This window comes from Panthera uncia, chromosome A2, assembly GCF_023721935.1.
Source record: "Panthera uncia isolate 11264 chromosome A2, Puncia_PCG_1.0, whole genome shotgun sequence".
NCBI classification, from domain to species: Eukaryota; Metazoa; Chordata; class Mammalia; order Carnivora; family Felidae; genus Panthera; species Panthera uncia.
This window is the reverse complement of record NC_064816.1, coordinates 120,697,830-120,724,850: the sequence shown is the minus strand read 5'-3', so window position 1 is coordinate 120,724,850 and position 27,021 is coordinate 120,697,830. Positions and strand designations below refer to the sequence as shown.

At 35.9% G+C, this 27,021-nt stretch overlaps 1 protein-coding gene across 2 annotated transcripts in view; it reads left to right on the top strand.

The window, feature by feature from the left end:
* DPY19L2 (dpy-19 like 2) overlaps positions 1-27,021 on the top strand; it is a 95,014-nt gene that overhangs the window by 53,781 nt on the left and 14,212 nt on the right. For both annotated transcript variants that reach the window (XM_049641687.1, XM_049641689.1), the window contains 5 exons: positions 3,730-3,810; positions 6,011-6,112; positions 7,194-7,265; positions 10,284-10,330; positions 20,971-20,995. In XM_049641687.1, coding sequence (XP_049497644.1) covers positions 3,730-3,810; positions 6,011-6,112; positions 7,194-7,265; positions 10,284-10,330; positions 20,971-20,995 — 327 coding nt within the window. The remainder of the gene's footprint in view (positions 1-3,729; positions 3,811-6,010; positions 6,113-7,193; positions 7,266-10,283; positions 10,331-20,970; positions 20,996-27,021) is intronic.

Genomic DNA, 27,021 nt, shown 5'->3' with positions numbered 1-27,021 from the left:
GGAATAAAGATTATATTGCATATCTTACTCCATACGGTATTTAGAAGCCAAGGTCTGAATGCTGAGTGTTCTCATTGCTACACTGTTTCCTTGCTTCTAGACCCATACTTCTAGACTGATATAGATACATATGCATACATACATCTAATATTTGTACCATTGAAATTCCACAAGGAGAGGTAAAAGAGAGTGGGGCTGAAAAATTTTGAATATGTAATGGCTGAAGACTTTCCAAATTTGGTAAAAGACATAAATCTACAGAGTCAAGAAATGGAGTGAATCCCGAGTAGGATAAGCCCAACAATATCCATGCCAAGACACATCATAATTAAATTTCTGAAAACTAAAGACAAAAAATCTGAAAAGCAGGCAGAGAGAGATGACATGTTGCCTATAGGGCAAAACTGATTTAGATTACATTAGCCTGAAACTATGGGGCCAGAAGGAGATGGCATAACATTTGTCAAATGCTGAAAGAATTGTCAACTGCAAATTAAATGTCCAGGGATAGTGTCTTTTAGGAGTGTAGGGGAAATAAAAGACATTCTCAGATGAAGGAAAACTAAGAGAATTTGTTGCTAGCAGAGCAACCCTTAAAGAATAGTAAATGGAAGTTCTTGAGGCAGAAACTAAATGACCAGAAAGAATCTTAGAACATCAGGAAGAAATTAAAAAAAAAAAAAAAAAAGAAAAAGAAAATGGATACATAAAGGAGTAAATGTAATATACTATTCTTGTGTTTTTCTTTTCATGTGTTTCCTCTTGGCTTATTATTTAGCTAGATGTTTGAATCAAATTTTAATTAATTTATTTTTTCTCTCATTTTTATTGATATGAGTTTTTGAGGCCATGGATTTTCTTCTGATCATTGTTTTACATGACTTTCTTCATTCCTAATACGTAGTTTTCATTATCATATTTGAAAAAAAAATTTTTTGTTTCTCTTTCACTTAAGACCTGTTTTAATAGTAAGTTTGTTAATTTCCAGGAGGGAAGGACCTTTTTTTCTTCTTTGTTATTAATTTCTAGTTTTATTACATCACGATGATAGAAGATTACATTTTTAGTTTGTGGACCCACTGGATGCTTTCTCTCTAACCTAATGGATGATCATTTTTTTGTGAATATTTTATGTGTGCTTGATGAAGGTGTATCATTTATTAGCAAGACATATTTTAATAAATTTATCCACGAAATTTATTTTTAAATGTTTTGGTCTTTTATATCTTTATTATTTGCCCACTGACCTCTCTTGTATTGAAAAAGTGTATTTAAGTCTTTTAATATTAGCGTGTTTCTGTTTCTCCTTGAAGATCCAGTAACTTCTGTTTTATAAAGATGGTTGCAATACATGGATATTCATACTTAATTATATTTTCGTCATGAATTGTGTCTTTTAGTGTCAAAATAATTTCTATATCTAATGTTTTTTGGTGTGAAACTTAGTGATGATAGGATTATAAGCTTTAGTTTCCTATTAGCTTTGGTACATTTTTGCCGCTGTTTCATTGTCATGTTTTTGAATCTGTTTCAGTACATCTTTGTATAGCACAGGTCAAATATCGCTTTGTAAGAATTTGAAGATTTTTATTTATGTTGTAAATGTTACATTATTTTTTTGTATTTACAATTTCTCTACATATTTCATTACACGTTTCTCTTTCATTTTTAACTTTCTATATTCAGGAAAGTTGTTCCCTCAATTATTGCATACTTGAAACTGTTTTTCTGTAATCTTTATACCTGAATGACAGATGGACTAGATATAAAGTTCTTGGTTCCCACTTTCTTGAGTGTCTTGAAAATGCTTCTACACTGTTTTATTGCTTTTATGTTTCTTTTAATATGCATGATGCAAGCCAAATTTTCTTGCCCTTCTAAGTTATGTGCTGAGAAGTGTTACGGACTTTTCTTCATTTTTAAGTTTTACTAGGCTATGTCTCGAGGTAGTTTACCATACTGGTCAATTTTCCCAATTCCTGGTGGGTCCTTTCCACATGTAAGTCCAGGTCTTTTATTTCTAGGAAGTTTTCTTGGATTGTAGTTTGAATACTAGTGTGAATTCATTGCTCAGTTTTTCTTTTTCAGGGACTCCAATTACAAACATGTTGCCTGTCTTCTGTTTCTACTACTTTCTATGATTCTTTTATTTCCTTGTTTAATCTCATTTTTATTCTTTTGTGGGTTTTTTTTTTTTTTTTACTGTCTTCAGTGCTTTTTTTGGATTTTTATTTAAATCTCTGCTCCTTTAGTTACCTTGAGATTGTCTTCATTTTTCAATGGTTTCCCTCTTTTCTTCCATTTCTTTTTCTATATTTAATAAGTACTCTCAATTTTTTTCTGGTTTTGTCCATTTATGTTCTTAGTTTCAAAAAAAAATTATGTCTCTGAATGCTTATTTGAGCTTACTTAATTCAGCTTTTAATTCTGCATTGTAGTTTTTTCTGCTTTGTAAGATTTTTATCATTCATTTGAATGGATATCAGCAGCTGAAATGTTTGACTCTCAGTTTTGTTACCTTCTTATAGAAGCTCTATTATAGATCATATAGACATCTTTCATCTCATTAGTTTGTGTTCAGAGCAGATATTTTCTAATCCAGGTGCAGCCTTTTGTCAATGTAACAAAATTTGGTTTTATCAATTATTAACTTCCTTCATCTTTCAGTGACAGTAGTGATTGTCTTTTGTTTGGTCCTCATTTTTTTTCTGGATACTTGATTTTCCTTTCTTCCTTATTTCCTTATCCACACATTCTTCAGAGGGTTTCTCTCTTTCTTTTCCCTTCCTCTCTTTCCAGAAGTAATGCCTTTCTGAGGTCAGTTCTTCTTATACTGAGCCCTTTAAGTCCCCGCTGTGTAGCTCATTCTCCAGTCTCCTGGCTCTTCTCACATGTAAGGTGGACTTTCTCTCCCTCTGGTTATTTCAGTTCATTTTAGGACTCCTCACCTCCCTCTCTCCTCTTCTGCATGATTTTGAGACTCCCCTCATTCTCTGCAAAGGCTTAGATCAGGAACTTGAGGCTTAAGTTTGCTGTATATGTTGTTTCTTTCTATTTACAGGTAATTTGAAGTTTGTACTGTTACCTGTTTTTTGTATTTGTGATTGCATTGTCCTACTTGTTGGATGAGTGTGGAGAGATTTGGATTTAGTCTGCTATAATTTTCCTCAGGCTACCTAAAAGTCCACATCTGTGCTTTTTCTAATCAAGGTTAGCCAAAAAATAAACAAAACAACAGAAACCCCCACGTGAGTTTTAGTTTCTATTTCTCTCTTTAAAATGAAAGCTTAAGTTTTGAAATTTTCCTTTCTTGAGGAAGGACTCATATAATTCTATTTCCAAAAGAGTGGTAGAAGAATATTTTATAATTTAATCCTATTTTTGAAAAAAAGGACTTTTCTGCTAGGAAATAATATTTGGAACCAAACATATAACTCCTTTCTTCACAGAAATTGAAAATAAATAACTTGAAAAAAATTCTTTTAGAATTTGTAGAACTCTAGTGTTGTTATGTAGTTTATACCAATGTCATCTGTTTCAATTCTTTGCCTTTAAACAAAATTTTCTAAAGGAGCAACCTTTTTTTAGACCACATCACTAATATAGTTTTCCATACCATGATTTAAATTTCCCATACCACTTGTTGATATGATTGAATTTTGTAGCTGGGTAACTTACGATTTTTAGTGTCTGACTTCTGTCTCTTTCTTTCTTTCACTTACTTTCTAGCTGATTCAAGCCTTTGCCTGGTTGTGTGGAACAATTATTTTGAAATTTCTGACATCTAAAATGTTAGGTGTTTCAGATCATGTAAGTACTTTCTAGTTAAAGCATAAAAATTCCTATAAATATGTAGCTGGATGAAAACTTTAAAACCATCTATTTTTACCTCTTTAGTTTATAGAGAGTAAGTGCCTTTTCAAGGTCCTGGAGTTAGTTATTGGCAGACTCAGTAATAAAACCCTACAGTTAAGTGATCTTTTCAACCCACTAAGAAAAAACTGTATCAATGAATGCTAACCTAGCCATCCAGAAAAAAAAAAGAATAATATCTTAAGTAGTTATGTGTTTTTTTATTTCAGTTAGAATACGAATTGGGGCACCTGGCTAGCCAGTCAGTAGAGCGTGTGACTCTTGATGTTGGGGTTGTGGGTTCAAGCCCCATGTTGCGTATGGAGATTACTTAAAAAATAAAATAAACTCTTAAGCAAATAACCTCATGTATTTAAATAAGTTACTCATTTATTGAAAATGTTAACATATGAGCAGTCTGTACTCAGCTTTGAAATATAATAGTCAAAATCTTAATGTAGTTTTATTTATGTATAATTAATAGAGTAAAATTAAGATATGACTTGATATTGTTAAAGCTTTTCTTGTTACATAAAGGAAAGTGGTAAATGTTAAAAATCCTCTATCTTTTCATCTTCTAGAAAATATATGGACCTATCCCTCACGTGTGGTGTGTGTTTGTTTTAAAGCCAGTGTCTTACATAATAGCCCTTGTCAAAGCTTAAGTCCCTACTTAGCTAATCAGTTTAAGGGACAGAAAACAATGCAGAAACTTACTTTTGATTCTTACTTTCTGTTTGGATATGAGCATACATGAGCAAATCACACAGTAACCTACTCTGAAATGTACTTCATCTCATACTATCCAATTAGAACCCTGTCTAATGCTGAAATTTCTTCATCTTTAACAACAGATTATGGTCCTTAGTCTCTAAAAGGTCAAGTGCTATCACTCTCCAGTAGAATTGAGCTAGCATACATGTTCAAGTTAAATAAAATTTCAAAGTATATGGATTTATCTGCCATTTATTGGTAGCTCTGTATGGTGATTTATTAGGTTTATTTGTTGCTGCTGTTCTCTGGTATGTCTGATATACTCCTTTTTTCTTTTCCTTTTTATTCTGTAGGGCTAAACATTTTATGGTGAACTTTATTGAGGCCTCCTAAGTCATCTATTTGTTAAGTCGGTCTATGGGTTTCTTTTCTGCCTTCCTCCACGTTGTCACCCAACTCATTACAAATCTTACACACACACACCTATCCCCACCCCCCCCACCCCACCCCCGGTACTCTTAAGTTGCTTCGTGTGTGTGACACTTGTGAGAAAGACTTGCAATGAAAGTGGTTTAGTTAAATTATTATTAGTCATCAGGCCCAGTCAAAATTAGAAAAATGAAGTCAATTCTAAATTATCCTTGCTACTGGTAGATAAGGGGAATCGTAAATAAATGAAAACCACAGATAATTATTACACTTGATATAAAATAATTTCATTTCTGTAAAATAATTTGAATTAAGGTTTACATACCAAATATTTTCTTTTCTGGCCTTCTGAGAATGCAGTGGAAAAACAATTGTCTCACTGACAGTGGGTAATAAATAACTGAAAATAAGAGTTCTACATTGAGTTTGGTTGGTGATGTTTATTTCAAAGGCCTTGGAGATCAAGTAACTAAATCAAAGTCGTGTGTGTAGTTGTTATAATTCTTATGATCAATAGCTGTTATATTTAATGGCTTGACTGTATGCCTGAAAAATTCAAGAAACACCAAAAATTGTAATCAGTGTATGAAACTTTGTGAAAATGACAACACATAGGAAATTTATTCATGTTTTTCACTGTGTGGTAAAAAGGGTTAATGTGAGATTGTTTTCTTCTTGAGAAATGATTATAAAATCTCATGATTAACTACATGGTGGTTTCTGCCCAGCGATTGTTGATCTTAACTCACTCTTTATATTATCATGTCTGCTTATTTTTTCTGACCTCTTTCTGCTTTTCATTCTTTTGATATTTCTCTTTGTTTTCAGTTTTCTTCATAATTCAGTATATAATAATGTATTGTTCACTGAATTTTTTGTTTGTTTTCTTTGAGGGCCGTCCATGTACCTTGGATTTATCTGCTCTGTAGACTTTGTTAATATTACAACAAATCAGTTATTATTGACCATAATTATTAGTGTAATTTTAATTTCTTTTACTTTATTTTCTTCCCAGATTCGCCTGAGTGACCTTATAGCAGCCAGAATCTTAAGGTATACAGATTTTGATACCTTAATTTACACCTGTGCTCCTGAATTTGACTTCATGGAAAAAGCGGTATGAACGGTTTTTTTTTTTTTGTTTTTGGTTTTTTTCCTTCTCTACAGGTATGATGGTCTTCTGCTCTTAAGTTTTCCTTTTAGTCTGAAACTCAAATTTTTTATTCAGAGACAACCAACTTTATCATTTTTTACTATAATTTTTACTAATCCTAAGCATTCCTTACCTGTTTTTTTTTATGTGTAAAATGAGTAAACAGTGACCCCTATCTTAAAGAGTTCTTGATGATGGTTGAATGAGATAATCCAGGAAGAGTGCCTACCATACTATTTGATCCACAGTAAATTACTATTAGTACAGTTCAATTACTTTTAATAGTGTATGTCACTTAGAAGTATGGGACTACTCACGAAAAATAAATCTAAGTTCTTGTTTTGGTTTTTAAAAACTTTAGTTATGTTTCATTTAATACATCAAATATTATAAAAATCTTTAACAAAATGGTGCCGAGAAAGATATACTATTAATCATACATTATTCTCTTATCTATCCAACCAGTCATACATTTACTCAAAAACTATTAGCACTAATTATCTGTGAGGCTGTTGGCTGCAAAGAGGAAAATGGCTTGGCTTCTGCCTTCAAGAAAGTATTTAATTTAGTGACATGGTAAATCACTCTGACCACATTAATGGGTCATGAGAATTATTTAGCTGCTGTCATTTCAGTACTTATTCATATTTACAGTAAGTAAGTAGGATGACTTTCTTCCTCTAGTTTCACCAGTGAAAATATTGGAATTTTGCAACCCAAGAAATGATAATATAGGGCCTGGGGATCAGTAAACACAAAATTTAAAAATTAATATATAAATAAAGGTAAGATAAAACCCAAAAGAAGGGGAAAAATAATATATAGCTAATTTTTGTTTTAATAGTTTTTACCGTTAAAACCTTTGGTGCATTTGTATAACTTTTTATAATTTTCATTCTTGTATTAGAAGATGAAGGTTGATAAATATACATAATATTAATGGCAAAAACATTTTTACCTTTATGAAATTTCATTGTGACATAAGTTTTTACTCACTTAATATAAAATTTAATAAATGACTTTTGAACAATTTGCTTTATTTCAGACTCCATTGAGATACACAAAGACATTATTGCTTCCAGTTGTTATGTTGATTACTTATTTTATCTTTAAAAAGGTATATTTAAAAATTTGTTATCATTTGCTTTTGGGTTCAAGATAAGGGCTATAATAGAATTGTAGTTCAGAATTCCATCTTATCAGAATTCCATCTTATTTTTAGGATGAACCCTTCCCCCATAAAACAGATTTCTTACTCAGATCTTTATCTAGTATTATATGTGTTTTAGAAAGCCTCATTAGAAAAGATATTCTTATTTATTCTTTCAAAAGAAATTTGTCAGTTACCTACTATGTACCATGAACTATATTCACATTGTCAGTCCACTGGAACAAATAAAACAGGCCTGCTTCTATCTTGGAACTTACATTCTTGGTGGGTGTGGGTGCAGGGTGGGGCATTAAGCAAATAATCACACAATAACTAAAGAATTACAATTGTTATAGGTGCTGTGAAAGGAAGATGACAGTTTGGTAGCTTTTAAATATAAAGCAGATTCAAGGAAGTCTTAATCCGCTTTAAGACCTTCACAGGAGAAATTCTACACACATTCTTTAAAAAGTCATTGTGTGTTCACTGTTTTCCCAACAAAAGAAAACATTATTAATGATAGAAGAAATAATATTCTAAAATACCTGTGACAGATTTTCTTGGTCTTGAAGTGGTATATCTGAAAGCCTAAAGAACCTGGGTCTTAGTTTTTTGCAATTTTGAACCATCTTTATGATACTTGTTTACAAGTCGTCTTAAGTCAGTATTGTTATGCCCGGAATTCGTGATCCCAAAAGACCACCAGGGAGCCAAGTCCGATGTAAAAGCAAAAGAGCCTTTATTCGAGCTAGCTCGAGCTCAATCCCCTACCTGCACCGACGCAGCAGTGAGATACCGGAGAGAGAGAGAGTTTCAAAAGGACAAAGGTTTTATTGGGGCCTAGGGGCAGTTAGTGAGGTAATGGCTATGGCTTCAGCCAATTGGCTGGGGAAGGGTCCGAGTCCTGTTAGGCAGGTGAGGGGGGGGTTACTCAAGGGGAGGAGGTGTGGTCAAGGTGAAGGACACAGAACAAGATGGAGTCGGCCAGCATAGGCCCGCCCTTTCAAGTATGTATTTATCATAGACTTTTAAGTAGATAGCAGGAGCATCTCTCTGCCACCATACCAGGGGTGGCCCTGATCCAACTAGTTTTCTATGTGTAAAGTCACGGTGCATACCTTGTATGTGTGGTTGCAATTCCTACATTTTCTCATTCCTGTGTTTTCATGTAAAATGTGAACAATTTATGAGAAGCCTCTGTCTCTACCTTGATCTCTGTTGTTTCTCCCTTGACCCAGTTCCCTAGGGACCACTTGGAAAGAGGATAGAGGTAATGAGAAGGAATGGGTAAACTAGAGCAGTGTCCCCTGGGCTCTACCTAGCTCTCCACTAGCCTGTTTCCATTCCATCATGGCAAACGGTGGTATTCTTCCAAGGCTACACTTAAAGGGGTAATGCAGGAATTAACTCTTCAGTGAGGAGATAGCTGGCATCGGAGAAGATGAGAGCTATATCTACTATTACTATTTTTTAAAATTAAGATCCAAGACTCATAAACATAGTACTCGCCCCCAGACACACCACAGCTCAAATCATGTATGTGCATTAACATGTTCTCTCTCTCTCTCTCTCTCTCTCTCTCTCTCTCTCACACACACACACACACACACACACACACACACACACACACACACACCCATCCCTGCAGATGGTAAACCCCTCATCTTTATTTGTCCCATTGTGGTTTCTTTTTCACCTCAAGGATATTTCTGATCTAAATTTACATTTTCACTTGTGTGAAGTCGCTTCTGGGAAGAAAGAAAGAAGGCATATATAGTATGATTTTTCTGTGACACTACAGAATCTTAAACTCCCCTAAGTACATATATTCTATCAACTATACCACCAAATAGGCTTCGTGCTTGCCTAAGTGACTAGAATCTCATGTATGTCACTTGAAACATTCATCCATAAAAAATGCTCTTGAACAAATGAGAGAAGTTAAAGATTCTAAACTTAGATTTAATTTTAAATTAGAGTTCAAATTTCACTCTATTTTTTTTCATTGTTTATTTCTAAGTTGTAAAGTGCATATCCTTCACAGTTTAAAATTTTAAGTTCCCCATAAGGTTTTTATCTTACTGTTTAAGTTGCATAGGATTGTAGCTAAAGCCTCCTTGGCCCAATTTAGCCCCCACCTTCCCCTTCACTCCTCCTGCTCTCCTCCCTCCCTCAGCATCTTGTGGTACATTGTCAGAGGTGCTCACTGGCCTTCCCAGTGCTCACTCGTGGCTGAGATCAGGGAAGCAGATATGCCATAACTAATTTTATAATAATCTGGAGTTTCAGTGAAGCAGGAGTATGGACTGCAGAGTATGGAGGGAGGTGGTAGGGGTGGGGGAGAGTTTCCCACTTTGCATGGAAGGTTAAGATCATCTCTGAAAGTACATGGGAGAAGCAGCCTCCTTTATAGAAACTAATTCCCCACTTTCAGCCCACCTCCCTCCCAGTAAAATACAAACTTAAACTCTAGTAAAGAGTTGTCCACATGTAAGGGCTTAGAATTTTAATGTTGAAATGGACCTTAAAGATTTATCTCAACAGCGGGGTGCCTGGGGAGCTCAGTCGGTTAAGCGGCAGACTTTGGCTCAGGTCATGGTCTCATGGTTCATGAGTTTGAACCCTGCATTGGGCTCTTCTGCTGTAAGGAGCCCACTTTGGATCCTCTGTCCCCCTCTCTCTCTGCCCTCCCTGTCCCTACTCCCCCACCCATCCCCTTGTGCACTCTCCCTCTCTCTCTCAAAAATGAATAAACATTTTTTTAAAAAAGATTTACTCCAACACTCCTTTCTTTTTTTTAATAGCAGAGGAACTTAGAACGGCAAGAAAATATTTGCCTGGGGCAAAGATGGGATTAAAGTGTTTCTGAGGACTGACTTTAACAATTAAGATACTTTTTCCTTGTGGGGGTGTTTACATTAATGAATTGGAGCATTTTAAATGTCACATAATTCCTTAGAAAAGTTTAATTTATTCTATTCACAGGCTACTCGTGATATTTTATGTGTCTTATCTGCAAACACCTATCAAAGGTAATTATAATTGTTTTTAACTCATACTGTCTTCAGTTACTAAATAACTACTGTAATATTAAATGAATGTATATTAAACCAGCATTTTGATTAAGAAAGACATGAACCAATCTTAGATGTTCTCTTAAAAGACTGAATATATTATTCTTAGAGATTTCTTTTATGTGTTTGGACTTGTTTTGGAGATACTTATATTTGAATTAATTTAAAGTTTAAATCAAGTTAAACTTTAATATATAGCTAGAATTTAAAGTCCATAAACAGAAGTAAGCTAAAGTTTTATTTGGGCAGGTTTTTTTTGACTTTCAGAGAAAACATAATTATTTGTTTTTCTGCATAATCATGAAATAGTTTATTCTCCATTTATTGTAAAGCCATTTGCTGTATCACTTTTTTTTTTTTTTTTTGGTGGTTTTAGTGAAGTCACTAGAATTATGGCATAAACATATGTGAGTAAAATAACTCAGATCACACATTGCTAAACATATGTGAGTAAAATAACTCAAATCACACATTGCTACCAGACATGAGAAGTAGATTGTGAAGAAAATTTCCTTCTGAAGAATATCTTAAATTAAATTTTATACTTATAGCTGTATCATTAAATTTGATGTATTTAATGAAATTTATTTTTAGGACAGTTTTAGATTTACGGAATATTTGTGAAGTTAGTACAGAGAGTTTCCATGAGCTCCATACCCCATGCTTGTATTTTCAGTAAAGCATTTCATATGGTTGCTAGAAGAGCTAAACAGAACCCTATGTTTGAAATGGTTAAATCTTATTTGTTGAAATTCAAATCGAGGCACTTAATAGACCCATGTTCTGGGTCTTAAATCTTAATAGACTTTGTTCTGGTCAGATAGAGATCAGGGAAATATGCCTTGATGCAGTAAAAAGAATGTTTTTAGAGCCATGGGAACTATTCACATAAAGAATATATGATGGCACCCGGGATATTTAATTGGATAATAGAGGATTGAGAAGTACTTTGTGACTGTCTTCAACTATTTGAGAGGGTACAGTGTGGAAGAGGACAGACTTGAGGGGACCAAAGGTTGGAAGATATTTAGCTCAAAGGAAGGAGTTGATTACAGTCCTGAAAGTGACAGCCTTGTGTGTGTGTGTATGGGCAGAGGAGTTTTTTAAATTACAAAAATAATACATGTGTACAGTAATACATTCAGATGAAATAATATTTCAAGAAAAGAGGAAATGTTTCCCTCCCTTAGAGCTACTACTCATTGGTGCTGATGGCAAATGGCTTCATATGTATCATTCTAGAAAACACTTCTAAAAACACAATAGTTTTATAAAAAATAGAATCAATATTATTGTTATGTAACTTTTTATTTTTATTTAACAGCTTATCTTGGGTATCTGCCTAGATCTTCCTCATACTTTGTAGTGGTCTCCACATTTTATTGTTCCTCAAATGAGTGATTACCAAGTACTTAGCTAGTCCCTCATCAATGGGCGTTAAGATTATATTTATCTTTTTGTCATAACAACAAGTGCTAAGAGTAATGAACATTTCTGTACATATTTCTTTGCATACTTATTTTAATATTTAGAATATTTAGTATTAGAATATTTGAAATGGGACTTTTGAACCATAATTTATAAATGTTTATAATTTGATAAATCCTGAGAACTTATGATGGGAGTGTCCATTTCTCTGTATCTCCATGAGCACCAGTGTTATCAAACTGAACTTTTTCTGACAGGTTAAAAAAAAAAAAAAAAAAAAAGGTGGGGGGAAGCGGGGGGCTCATTTTCTTTTATCCGTCTTTACCAGGGAAGTTTTACATCTTTCAAATGACTGGTGTATTTGTATCTCTTGACCATTTGAAAATTGATTTGTAGGGTATTTTAATTTATATTATAGACAGTAACCTTTTGCCTATTACATGTATAACATTTCTTCTAGGATGTCAATTTATAGTTTATTAATGGTCTTTGCTTTGTAGAAGTTTAGAATTTCTGTACAGTCACAACTATACATTTTCTGTGTTAATTTGTTCCTTAGAAACACCCACATCAAAATCATTAAATTACTTCCTCATATTTTCTTTCATAATGTTTATTTTTTGCCAAGTAATAAGTATATATTTAAAGTGTACAACACAATGACTTGATGTACATATATATTGCAAAATGATCACCACAATCAAGTTAATTAATACATCTAACACCTATATCACCTCTCAGTTACCTTTTTGTATATGAGAATGCTTAAGATCCTTACTCTCAGCAAACTTTAAGTATACAATACAGTATTATTAACTATAGTCACTATTCTGTACATTCGTTTCTCAGAACTTATTCATCTTACAACTAAAAGTTTGTATCTTTTGATGAACATCACCCGCATCAGCCCCCACCCCACAGCCTCTGGCAACCACCATTCTACTCTGTTTCTGAATTTACTTTTTTTTTTTCTTTTTTAGACTCCACATATATGTGATACCATAAAGGATTTGTCTTTCTTTGACCTATGTCACCTAGCTTAATGCCCTCCTGGTTCATCCATGTTGTCATAAATGGCAGAATTCCCTTTTTTTTTTTTAAGACTGAATAATATTCCCTTGCTTATATATACCACATATTCTTTATCCATGTGTTCAGTGACAGACACTTCAGCTGCTTCTATATCTTGGCTATTATGAATAATGCTGCCATGAACATGGAAGTGTAGATATCTCTTCAAAATATGGATTTTGATTCCTTTGGATATGTTCCCAGGGGTAGGACGGCTGGATCGTATGTCAGTTCTCTTTTTAGTTTTTTGAGGAGCCTCCAATACCGCTTTCCATAATGACTGTACCAATTTACATTCCCACCAGCTGTACACAGGGTTTCCCTTTTCTCTGTGTCCTCATCAACACGTATCTTTTGTCTTTGATTATAGCCATTACAATAGTAGTGAGGTGATATCTCGTTGTGGTTCGGAATTGTATTTCCTGGATGATTAATGAAATTGAGCACTTTGCATTTTTCCTGTTCTCCTTCAGAAAAAAATGTCTCTTCAGGTCTTTTGCCCATGTTTAAATCAGATTATTTATTTATTTATCGCCATTGGGTTGTATGAGTTCCTTATTTACTTCAGCTATTAACTCCTTATCAGATACACAGTTTGCAAATATTTTCACCCCTTCCATAGGTTGCCTTTTCATTTTGTTGATTGTTTCCTTTGCTGTGCAGAAACATTTTAGTTGATGTGGTCCCACTGGTTTATTTTTGCTTTTGTTGATGGTGCTTTTGGTGTCAGACTCAAAAAATCATTGTGAAGATTGATGTCAAGGAGGTTTTTCCCCGTTTTTTCTCATAGGAGTTTTATGGTTTGAAGTATTACATTTAAGCTTTTCATCCATTTCAACTTAATTTTTGTGAGTGTTATAAAATAGGAGTTTAATTTCATTCTTTTACATGTGAATATCCAGTTTTCTAAGCATCATTTATTGAAGACACTATTCTTTTCCCATTGTGTGTTAGTGCCCTTATCAAAGATAAATTGACCATATACACATAAGTTTATTTGGGGACTCTATATTCTGTTTCATTGGTCCATGTATCCACTTTTATGCATGTACCATACTGTTTTGATTACTGTACTTTTGTGATATAGTTTGAAGTCAATAACTACAATACCTGCAGCTTCATTCTGCTTTCCCAAGATTATCTTGGAAATTCAGGGTCTTTTGTTGTTCCATATGAAATTTGGGATCAATCTTTCTGTATCTGTGAAAAATGTCATTGGAATTTTGATTGGGATTGCTTTGAATCTGTAGATTGCTTTGGGTAGTATGGATATTTTAACATTAATTCTTCCAAACCAAGAACATAGGATATCTTTCTATTTGTGTAGTCTTCAGTTTCTTTCATCAGCGTCTTACAGTCGTCAGTGTAGAGGTCTCTCCTTGGTGAAGTGTACTCCTTCCTACGTGCTTTATTGTTTTTGATGCTATTATAAATGAGATTGCTTTCTAAATTACCCGTTCAGATAGTTCACTGTGATTGTGTGGAAATGCAACTGATTTTTATATGTTAACTTTGTATTCCACAAATTTACTGAATTCATTTATTAGTTTTAACAGTTTTTTGGTGGGGTCTTTAGGGTTTTCTGTACGTAAGGTCACATCATCTGCAAACATAGTTTTACTTCTCCCTTTCTTATTTCTTTTTTTTATTTTTCTTGCCTAATTGCCCTGGTTAGGACTTCCAATACAGTGCTGGAGGGAAATAGAGTGGGCATCCGTGTCTTGTTCCTGATCTTCGTGGAAAAGTTTTTTAGGTTTTCAACATTGAGTATGAAGTTAGCTGTGTGCCTTTATTGTGTTGAGGTACATTCCTTTTGTACCTAATTTGTTGAGAATTTTTATCATGGAGGGGTTTCGAATTTTGTCAAATGCTTTTTCTGTGTCTGTTGAGATACTCAGATGGTTTTCATTCTTCATTCTGTTAAAGTGGCACATCAAATTTATTGATTTGTATGTATTGTACTATCCTAGCATTGCAAAGATAAATCCCACCTACTCATGGTGTGTGGTCCTTTTAATATGATGTTGAATTAGGTTTCTGGTATTTGTTGAAGTTTTTTGCATCTATGTTCATCAGGGATATTGGCCTACAATATTCTTTTCTTTTATCATCCTTGTCTTGCTTCAGTATGAGGGTAATGCCAGCCTTATAAAATGAGATTGGGAGTGTTCCTTCCTCTTAAATTTGTTGGAAAAATTTGAGAAGGATTAGCATTAATCCTTATTTAAATGTTTGGTAGAATTCTCCAGTGTAGCCATCTGGCCCTCCACTTCTTTTTGTGGGGAGATTTTTGGTTACTTATTAAGTCTTCTTACTAGTTTTAAGTCTATTCAGATTTTCTATTGCTTTGTAATTCAGTCTTTGTAGGTTGTATGTTTCTAGGAATATGTTTCTTTGAGATGTCCAATTTGTTGGTGTATAATTGTTCATAGTAGTCTCTTATGATCCTTTGTATTTTTGTGGTATCAATTTTAATGTCCCCACTTTCATTTGTGATTTTATTTATTTAAATCTTCTGTTTTTTTTCTTAGTCTTACTAAAGGCTTATTAATTTTGTTTGTCTTTTCAAAAAAACTAGCTCTTAGTTTTATTGATGTTTTCTATTGTTTCTTGTCTCTTATTTCATTTATTTCTATTATGATCTTTGTTATTTCTTTCCTGTCGGTAATGTTGGGCTTCATTTGTTCTTCTACTTCCTTGAGGTATATAATTGTTTATTTGAAATATTTTTTTCTTAATATAGGCATTTACCAGGATAAGCTCCCCTCTTAGAACTGCTTTTGCTTCATTCCATGTTTTGGTACGTTGTGTTTTTATTTCATTTGTTTCAAGATATTTTTTATTTTCTTTTGATTTCTTCTTTGATCCATCGATTGTTCAGGATTAGGTTGTTTAATTTCCATGTATTTATGAATTTTCTTTCTTTCCTACTATTATTGATTTTCTAATGTCCTACTATTGTGGTCAGAAAAGATACTTGTTATGATTTTAGTCTTCTTAAATTTATTGACCTGTTCTGTGACCTAACATAGGATCTATCCTAGAGAATGTTCTGTGTGCATCTGAGGAGAATGTGTATTCTACTGCTGTTGATGAAATGCTCTGTATATATTTGTTAGGTCCATTTGGTCTAAAGTGTAGTTCAAGTCCAATATTTACTCATTGATTTTCTGTCTGGATGATCCATCCATTGTTGAAATTGGTATTGAAATCCTCTACTGTTTTGCATTGCTTTCTCATTCTCCTCTCTGATCTATTTATATTTGCTTAATTTATTTAGGTGTTTTGATGTTGGATGCATATAGATTTATAGATACAGATGTATATATACATATGTATAGGTATATATGTATATCACATATATATATATATATATATACAGGCATATATATACACACACACATATATATGTATGCATATATATATATATACATATATATATGATGCTTATATAGTATGCATATGTATGTATGATATGTATGAATATGCATATATATATATATGCACATATATATATACACACACACACACACACACATATATGATATATAGAGTTACCCCTGCTTTCTTTTTGTTTCCATCTGAGTGGAATATCTTTTCTCATCCCTTCACTTTCACTTTATGTGTGTCCATAAAGCTAAAATGAGTTTCTTTTTTAAAAAATTTTTTATTTAAATTATCTGTACACCTCATGTGGGACTTGAACTCACAACCCCAAGATCAAGAATCACATGCTCTTACAACCATTTTACATATATACGTCTACATCTATAAATCTGTATGCATCCAACATCAAAACACCTAAATAAATTAAATTATGTATAATTTGTTTAGCCACTCTCTGTCTTTGGGTTGGAGAATTAAATTCATTTACATTTAAAATAATTGTTGATAGATAAGGACTTGTTTTGCCACCTAGATGCTTTCTGTTTCATAGTTCCTTTCTTCTTCTCATGCTGTCTTCCTTTTCCATACTGGTATGCTTTGTTTCCTTTCTCTTAATCTTTTGTGTATCTACTGTAGTTGTTTGCTTTATGGTGCTCATGAGGCTTATTACATAATACATCTTGTAAGTGTCTCTTTTAAGCCAATAAAAACTTAACTTCAATCACATACAAAATCTCAGCTTTTTTCTTTCACTTCCCCTTTTTATCCTTTTGATGTCACAATTTAGATCTTTCTGCGTGGTATCCATTAACAAATTATTATGGCTGTATTTATTTTTAAATACTTTTGTCTTTTTACTTTTATGCTAGAGTTAAGTGATTATATACCACTATTACAACGTTAGAGTATTCCTAATTTGTGTAGTTAACTTTACAGTGAGTTTCATATTTTCATATATGTTTAGGTTACTAATTAGCATTCTTTCATTGTGGCATAAATAACTTCTTTAGCATTTTTTTAAGGCAAGTCTAGAGGTGATGAACTCACTCAGCTTTTGTTTGTCTGAGAAAGTTATTTCATTTTATCTGAGGGATAGCATTGCTGGGTAAAGTGTTCTTAGTTGGCAGATTTTTTTTAGATTTCTTATTTTTGCGAGAGAGGAAGGGGGAGAAAGAGAATTCTAAGCAGACTCTGCACCAGCAGCAGAGAACCCAGCATGGGGCTCAGTCTCACCATGAGATGGTGACCTGAGCCGAAATCAAGAGTCAGGCGCTTAACCACCTGAGCCACCCAGATGTCCTGCTTTGTTGGCAGATTTTTTAGTGTGAGCATTTTGAATATAACATCTTAAATCAATTTAATTTCTTATGACCTGCAAGGTTTCTGCTGAGAAATCTGCTAATGGCCTTAGGGGGGTTCCCTTTTATGAGATAATTACTGCTTTAACAGTTTATTCTTTGTCTTTAGTTTTGACACTTTCATTATGATGGGTCTAGTGAATTTGGGGGGGTGGTTAATTTGTATTGGTACCTGGAGCCTCGTGTGCTTGGATATCTAGATCTCTCTCCAGATTTGGCAAGTTTTCAGCTGATCTTTAAATAAGATTCCTGTCCTTTCTCTTCTCCTTCTTGGACTGCCATAATATAAATATTGTTTCTTCCGATGGTGTTCCATAATTCACATAAACGTTCTTCACTCATTTTCATTCTTTTTTTTTTCTCTTCTCACTGGATAATTTCAAATTAATCACTTTTCAAGTTCCCATATTTTTGCTTCTGCTTGATCAGGTATGGTATTGATGCTGTATATTGCATTTTTCATTTAATTTATTGTATTTTTTGGCTCTAGAATTTGTTTGGTTCTTTTTATAATTTCTAGCTGTTGAACTTCTTGTTTTATTCATGTATTGTTTTCCTAATTTTATTTAGTTGTCTGCACTCTCTGTACTTCACTGATCTTTCTTAAAACAATTATTTTGAATTCTTTGGCAGTCCACAGATCTCCATTTCTGTGGGGTCAGTTACTGGAAAATTATTGTGTTCCTTTGACTGTGTTATACTTCCATGATTTTTCATTTCTTGTAGCCTTGCCTTGATCTCTTCAATTTGATGGAGCAATCACCTCTTTCAGATTTTAGGGTCTGGTTTGGTAAGGAAAGACCTTTACCTGCAGGTGGGTGCAAGGAGCCAGGTAAGGTGTGCTGTTTCCATTCTTGGGGAAGGCTCAACACTGTAGTATTTGTGCAGCTCTATCAGCTGAGGTTAGCATCAGTGAAGATTGCAGGCGTCTTCAATGACCAAGGCTGTGGATGTCTGTAATGGTGGTGATCTGCTGGGATCTGCAGTGGTGAAACTTCTGGGGACCACTTGATCTTTTCTCCCATGGTGCACATTGTGGTCAAGGTATCTTGACCACCGGTATCTCCTTTGGCACTGGGTTTGTCTTGTGGGTGCCCTTGTGGTCATGGTGGCAGTGGTGTTTGATGCGTGGGTGACCATGGGACAGCTGTGTTGCTGGGGATTGGAACTCGTGTGCTTGCAGAGCAATGGTGGCTCTGGGCTCCAGCAGTTCTGGCTAGCCCCCTGTAGTGGTGAATCTGGTTCCTAAGATGTGAGTGTACGTGGAGCAGGCACAATTCGGGGACTGCAGCCTGGGCATTCATGGAGAAACAATGGCTTCAGGGTGCGGGGCACTGGCTGGCTCACGTTGGTGACAATTTGCAGGACACGGATGTGCATCAAATGACCGCAAGGCTGGGGTCTGGAGTGCAGGCACTCATAAAGCAACAGTGGGTCTGGGGTTCTGGCTAGCCTGCAGCAGCATTGGTTTCACACCTGAGGCATTGGTGTTTGCAGAGCAGCCACAGAGGTCTGAAATGCTGGTGTACGCAGAGTGGCCACGTCTCTCTACCTGATGTGCACAGGGCTTGTGTGAGGGCTTGTGCGGGACGGCAGCCCTGCCTCCGGAGTGGTGCAACGGCAGCTCCTGCTGGGAGTGGTGCCGCAGTGTTTTCCTCCCAAGGGTTTCTGAGTGCTTTCTTGTTTGAAAAATACCTTTACTTAGCCCTCACATTAAGTTGATGGTTTGTTTAATAGGTATTCCTGGGATTTTTTTCAGCATTTTGTAGATGTTGCTTTATCGTTTTCTAGCATTGAGCATTACAGATGAGAATTTTTTTAAGTTTGTTTATTTTAAGAGAGAGAGTGCGAGAGAGTGCATAGGCTGGGGAGGGGCAGAAAGGAAGAGAGAGAATCCCAAGCATACTCCATGCTGTCAGCACACAGCCTGAGCCAGGGCTCAAACCCATGAACGGTGAGATCATGACCTGAGCCAAAATCAAGAGTTGGACGCTCAACCAACTGAGCCCCTACACATGAGAAATTTTATATAAAGTTTTGCTCTCTGGAAATTTATAGGGTTTTAAGATATGCATGTGCATATGTACGTGTGGCTGTGTGTGTACTTTATATGTTTGTTAACTTGTAGGACATTTAAATCTGAACATTCACATCTTTCTTTACCTCAGAGAATTGTAGGGTCTCTTCATCTTGTGCTTAGCCTCTCTTTTTTGAAAATCTGTTGTTGCTTTTTATCAATTTAATTTCTTTAATTTTTATCTATTAATTTTTCTGTTTGCAGATTTGGTTGTATATTCACATTTTAAATTAGCTACTAGATTTATTCACATCAGTGGCTATTCTCAAGGCCTCTCCTCTGCACAAGGCAATTCACTGCAGCATTCTGTTGTGCCCAGATTTCAGGACCAGTGGGAAGCCAGACCCCCTGGCCCCTCCCTCCACTGAGCAAGTCAGGAAGGGGCCTCAATGGAAGCAGAGTAATTTGGTGATTGTAATGCTTTCCTGACAGGCCTTCCTCTGACCAGCCTTTAAAAATAAAAAATAAAAAGTAAAAAAAATCTCTGGATCTGTGTGTGCCCTTGAACTTCCCTTACTTCTTACTTTCTTACTTGAACTGTGTAACTTTTCTCTCCAACCCCAAAATCCATATTAGAAGAAGGCCTCTCTGCATGTAAAACTGAAGTCTCCAGTCTTCTCAGCAGAACAGTGAAATAGTTCTGTACCTGTTGTATGAGTCTAACATGCAGCCTAAGAGAAGAAGGGCAATGTTTATACTGTTTATGCTGTGTTCCCTGCACAGTGCCTAGAGCTCAGTAGGTACACCATACAAATCTTGTAAACTTTTAGACATAAGCTTTTCTAGAAATAAAAATATTTATATGATTTACCCAATAATGTTTATTCTAGAAATTTATCCTGAGGAAGTATTCAGGGATGCTCAGGGTTTTATGTACAAGGATGTTCATGGTACCTATAGTTGTCAAAAATGAAAGTAACTCAAAAGTCCAGCAGTACTTACCTAAAACAATATATATGCTTGTCATGGTTGAATATTTAATATAAATTCTTTTTTAAAAATTCTCACAGAGGTACAATCTCCTGCAATCAGTAAAACCTATTTTATCTTAACCAAAGCATGGCTTTTTTATATACCTTAAATAGGATGACTGTCAATCCTGCCTTCATGTTGCTGTAATTTTTAGTGATATTGTCTAACATTTTTATTTTTTTTATTCGTGTTACTGAATAGTTTAGAGAGAATCAAATTTTTTAAATCTAAGAACAAATAAATGCAGTTTATTTTTATGTAATCATAGTGGACATTCAATAAATACAGAATGTTTTTTATTCCAGAAAACAGCTCCTTGAACATGGTGAGGTAAGGCTTTCGTTTTAATCTCTGCTATATTTGTGTGTTAAATTCCAGTTCAAGGGTAATTCACAAAGGTACTGCCTTGCACTGTCAGCCGTGCTTCTGTGGTTCAGCACTGGTAATACATTTCGGCGACCCTTCCCATGCTTCCGTCTGCTCTTTTGAACAGTAGGAAGGATTTGAAAACCAGAAGGCTCATTGACGACCAAGGAGCATAATTAAATTACCTTCATTAATTCATTCATTCTTTTATCTGTTCAATAATAAAAGCATTAAATTCCTAGCCCACTGAGCCTATAGCTCTAGTCAGCTAGAGCCTATCCTGGTGGATACCCGTGGCCCTGTGACTGGTGGCCTGCTGCCACACATGGACTTGATGGTCAGTCAGCTACAATCTTAGCAGTGTTCCTGGACACAGAAGGTGGAATAGCAATGTTTCTGCCCTCAAATGTGTATAGTTTTTCAACAGACATGATGCAAACAAGACAACGTTTTATATGGTGCTAAATTATTTTGTGGCATATGAAGAGAAAGCTCATCAGGGACTAGAAATAAGATTTCCTAAGTATTAGCACTTTGAGTCTTAAGGGTAAGGTCAAATTTACAAGAGAGGGCAATTGAATTTGAACCTAATGAAAATAGTCTATAATGATAATGAATATTTTATAGTAGTTACTATGTGCCATGTACTGTGCTGCTTAATTCTCATAATATTATTCCCGCTTTGCAAATAAGAAAATTATGTTAATTAGATGATAGTAGCTTTTACGGAGACAAACACTAACATTTCATTAACTTAACTCAGTAGAAGTTTAATTGTTGGCTGACATAAAGTTAAAACTAGGAGTTCCTGGTTAGCAGGTGGCCCTCCAACAAGCAGTGATTGAGGAACCCAGATTCCTTCCATTTATAGCTCTGCCATCTTCAGCGTGTGGCTTCTGGGGCCCATGTACTTGTCTGCCTCATGTCAGCACAGGAGAAGGAACAGGGAAGAGCCTGCACTGGAGGATTGATGCGCTTGTCTGCATTGAATCAGCAAAGGAGAAAGAAGAGGGAAGAGGGTGCTCTGGAGGTTTTGTAAGGGCTACTAGGCCTGGAAATGGAAATGTGAACTTCCTGCCTGCAGCTGGAACTCAGGCATGCGGCCACGCCTGACTGCCGGGGAGCTTGGGAAATGAAGTCTAGCTGCCTGTCTGAGAAGAAAAGCAAAGAGGTCTGGGCCACGGAGTGAAGACCTAAAGAAATTAAATAGCTTTTGTCAGGTCTACAGCTATCTGTTACTAAAGCTTGCATTTGAACACTAGCAGTCCGTCTCCAATGCCCTCAAAGTAGTAGTCAGCCCTTACTGCTTCCTGTGTGCATGGCATTTTGGGGAAGTGATTTATGTCTCTTTATAATTTAATTCTCACAACAACCCATTGAGGTAAGTACTATTATTTTGTATATCTTACAGGTGAAAGAGAACTGAGGCATGGAGAAGTTGAGTAACTTAGGGTCGCAAAGCTGAAATGACCTTAGCTTTGTGGAACCGAGGGCCATGAACCCAGGCCATGTAGCAGCAGAGTCCGTGCTGTTAATCGTTCACCACATGCTACCACCTAACGTGAACTGCTCTTATGCAAGTCAGCCATGTCACATTGTCCACTTTACTTAGTGGTGCACATTCATACTTCATATTTTATCCTACTGTATTTAAAACCCACCTCGGGGCACCTGGATGGCTCAGTCCATTAAGCATCTGACTCTTGGTTTCGGCTCAGGTCATGCATGATCTCACAGCTCATGGGTTTGAGCCCCACATCGGGCTCCACGCTGTTGCCGCTTGGGTTTCTTGCTCACTCCCTCTCTCTCCACCGCTCCCCCGCTCACTCTCTCAAAATGGATAAATAAACTTAAAATAAATAGCAAAATAATAAAAAAAAAATAAAATTCACCTCTTTTTAGAAACAAAGTATTCCTTAATTTTCTGCCCTCATTTTTCACATTCTTTTGCTTTCTTCTTTCATTTCTCCATTTATCTTTGTTTTATCCATTTTAATTTTTTCTGCTAACTCTGTATACTAATCCACTCAATCTTTATTATGTGCACCTGTACACCAGGTCCGTGCTTTCATGGAATTTAATGTATAGTGGAGGAAGACAAGCAACGTGAACACCTCATTATATGTGCCATGACGGAGGAAGTAGATAGACCAGTAGCGCAGAAGAAGTGATTAAATCTGTGTGGAGGAGATAAGGGTAGTTAGGGAAAGATTTTATTAATGACCTTAGAGGAGGAGTTTTCCAAAGTCAAAGCATGTGTGTGTATAAGGAAGCCATAAGGTAGTAAGTTATGTTCAGAGCTGCAGGCAAATCAGTATTGCTGATGCATGGAGAAGGCAAGAAGTAGCAGGAAACGACCCAGGTTCAGACTCTGGTGATTTTGTATGCAAAGACACTGGACTGTCTCCTGGACTTTATTGTTTAGGAGAGGTGGTATAGTCAGATCTGAGTTGTAGATATTTTCGCCCTGTTGGCAGTAGACAGGATAGCTTTTTAAAAGGCAGTCAGAAGTCAAGCAGACTAAAAGACAGTGACAGCAAATCTGTTAATTTTTTTAAACTAAAGAGAGTCTGTTAACTCCTGATACATAGATTAGATGTCTAAAAACTGTAGACTTCCGAAAAGAAAGTATGTTGAGCAGTGCCGATGTGGTCTTATGTCTGGCTGGCTCCTCATCCCACTCCCACTTGAGAAATCTGTCTCCTTACAAGGTTTTGGAGATGGACTGTTTTCACCTTAGGAATGATAGGGTACAGAAGGCATAGCCCTGAGAAGGGTAGAGGGTCCATCTTACTCTGGATGTGATATGATAACAAAAGTTTCTACATTCCAGCTTGTTTCAGGATTAGGTAAGGAGTCCTTAGGATAATTAGGGAATAAGTTCTAAATTCCTTGCTTTGTGCCAACCCTCTGAATCCGGGGCAGTCCACAACCTTCAGCTCATTAAATAAATCCCTGGGTTACCTCTGTAGTGTCATGATAATTGGCAAACTTTGTTAGATGAAAGGATTCTGTGGTGATTTTTTCCTCCCAATTTAATGTATTTATCTGTATTTTATTTATTTCATAAGCTGGTTTCTTTTAACCAATTTTTCTATTTTATGGGCTTAGAAATTGGTGGAGTACCTAGTAATTCGCAGGAAAGAAAAAGAGGGGAAAGAGTTAGAAACAATATTTATTGCCAGAATGTTATAGTATCAATGAGGAGCTACTGTGAAGATAGGCGAGGGAGGGATAACACTGAGGGTGTTCAATCCTGAATATTCTCTTGACCCACTCATACCTCCTTTTGTCCGTGATGGCCAGTCCTGTATCAGCCTTCACTCTTTTCCCAATCCCTAACCAATTTCATTAGTTTATATTTGATTCTTTATATTTTAAGTCAGTTGAGTTTGTGTTTTTTATCATAAGTAAAGTTTTTCTACAGCCAGCCAGAGAGTTTTTTGTGACATACAGCTGAAGCTGTCTGAACCAATATAGAGGTATCCTATTGAAGGAGTGAAGTAATATGGGGGGACAATTACTTCTTTTGAAGAAATGGATTGAGTGATGTGTGTTGGGGTCTGTACAAGTCTGTGTCCATGGACTAAAAGAGCCATGTGGTTGATAGTGTATTGTTTGGAGAGGAAGTATAGTGGTTAAAGACACAGACCTAGGATCTGGCTGGCCTCACATCCTTGTTCTTCCATTTACTGGCTTTGTGATCTTAGCCAAGTTACTTTACATCTTTTTGGGAACAACCAAAACAACAGCAGTAATAACAGCACTTAGCTCATGTGGTGGCTATGGGATTAAATGAGTTCCATGTAAGATACTTAGAATAATGCCTAGTATAAGTTAAATGCTGTGTAAATTCCCACTTTTAAATTTGTGTGCCTTTTGGACCTTTTGTCTGCCCTCTGTTACCTGTGCCGGTGAAGGGCATCCCTACCATGTTCTCAAGACGTTTTTACATTGTTGTGGGAGGCAGTTTTGACCAGGACAATCTGCCATTTGGACTGGCCTTCCGTACTTAGTCTTTGTTTTCTTTGTGCTTGGTAGCTGCTACTTCACACTTTACCCAGTTGGCTCACTTTCTCCAAAGATGGGTAGTGAACAGTTCGCTGGGCTTCTCTTCTTTCCTTGTTTCCAGCCTCTAAAAGATGTTGTGGGGATTTTCCTAGTTTTTTATGTGGACAGAAGTACTAACGAATTGACGACACTGTACTTATAGTACAGATTTTTGGACTGTACTTTTTTTTTTTTTTAAGTTTATTTATTTTGAGAGAGAGAAAGAGCCGGGGGAGGGGCGGAGAGAGGGATGGCCCCATACCCCCAGCACAGAGCCGGATGAAGAGCTTGAACTCACAAACCGTGAGATCGTGATCTGAGCCAAGATCAAGAGTCAGATGCTTAACTGACTAAGCCACCCAGGCACACCTGAACTGTACTTTTTAATTTTTTTTTTAACATTTATCGTTTTTGAGAGATAGAGCATGAGTCAGGGAGGGGCACAGAGAGAGAGAGAGACAGAGAATCTGAAGCAGGCTCCATGCCCTGAGCTGTTAGCACAAAACCTGATGTGGGGCTCAAACCCACGAACCATAAGATCATGACCTGAGCCATAGTCAGATACTTAACCAACTGAGCTCCCCAGGTGCCTCCTGAATTGTACTTTTTGACTGTAACCTTCTGTCTTCCATTTGGTAGTTAAAAAGAAAGCTATTTGATAGTTTAGAAGGTCAAATAACTGGCAAGAGAGCTCCATAGAAAGTCAGTAGCCTGTGAGTAGAAGAGTGGTTGGAGCGTGTGGATGACCATAAAAAACAAACATAAGTGGTGCCATTTGGGATGGCTGTTCTATGTCATGCACCCACAAAAAGCAGTATGCAGGGAAGATAAGGAAATGGTAGGGATCTTTCAGGTCTCCACATGAAAGCAAAGTCCTTTCAGCCTTTAGATGATAGAGGAAAGTCAAGAAGAATTATTACTTTGGATTTAATTTTGGTCACATGAGAAGTTGGTCCTAAGAAGAAATGATGGAAAAATAAAGTAGAAGTGATGGGATTTAGGAGAGACCATGATAGTCTCATCTGTGGCTCAGAATAACCAAAGGAAGGCATATTGGGAGAAGTCATGTGTACTTGCATTAATTAGATCATATCTATGGTAGTCTATTTCTAGATGCCACATTTTAACAAAAACATGGGTAGTCTGTACCATGTCCAGAGCAAGGTAACCAGAATTGTGACAATACAGAACAGCGATCCAAGTTTCTGAATATTTGGCTTAAAAATAGAAAGCTTTCTAAGGGTAAAGGTGGGATTAGTGCAAAGTCATGATTACAGTATTTGGATAATAGAGAACTGTCATGTGTGAATGGGTTTAGACTAATTTTGTGTAGTTGCAGAGATGTGGAAATTACTGGAGACACTGGTTCAGTTTTAGAAAAGATTTTCTAACATTTTCAGCTATCCATAATTATAACAGGCACTCCCTTTGGCATATTCCTTTTCAGGAATTAGTGAATACCCAGTTCTTAGATTTATAGAAGAGATCTCTATTTTGGATAGATGATTAAAGAAGATGGCCCCTGTAATCTACCAATCTGTGATTTAATGGTCCTAAACAAAAGGACCTATTCGGGTATGAAATACGTTGATGTCTTTTGTTCTCTCCACATCATGTCCCATGATTTTGTCCAAAGAGGAGTTTGACTAAAGAAAAATGAAGGGGACACCTGGGTGGCTCAGTTGGTTGAGCAGTGGACTTGAGCGTGGATCGTGAGCTCAAGCCCTGTATTGGGTGCTGTACTGTCAGTACTGAGTCGCTTCAGATCCTCTTTCCCTCCACCCCTCTCTGCCCCTCCTCACTGGCACTTCCTGTCAAAAATAATTTTTAAAAAATTTAAAAATAAATAATTTAACCAAAAAAAATGAAGGATTGATTTTTTTTTTTTAATGTTAAGTTTTGAGAGACAGTGCGAGTAGGGGAGGGGCAGAAAGAGAGTG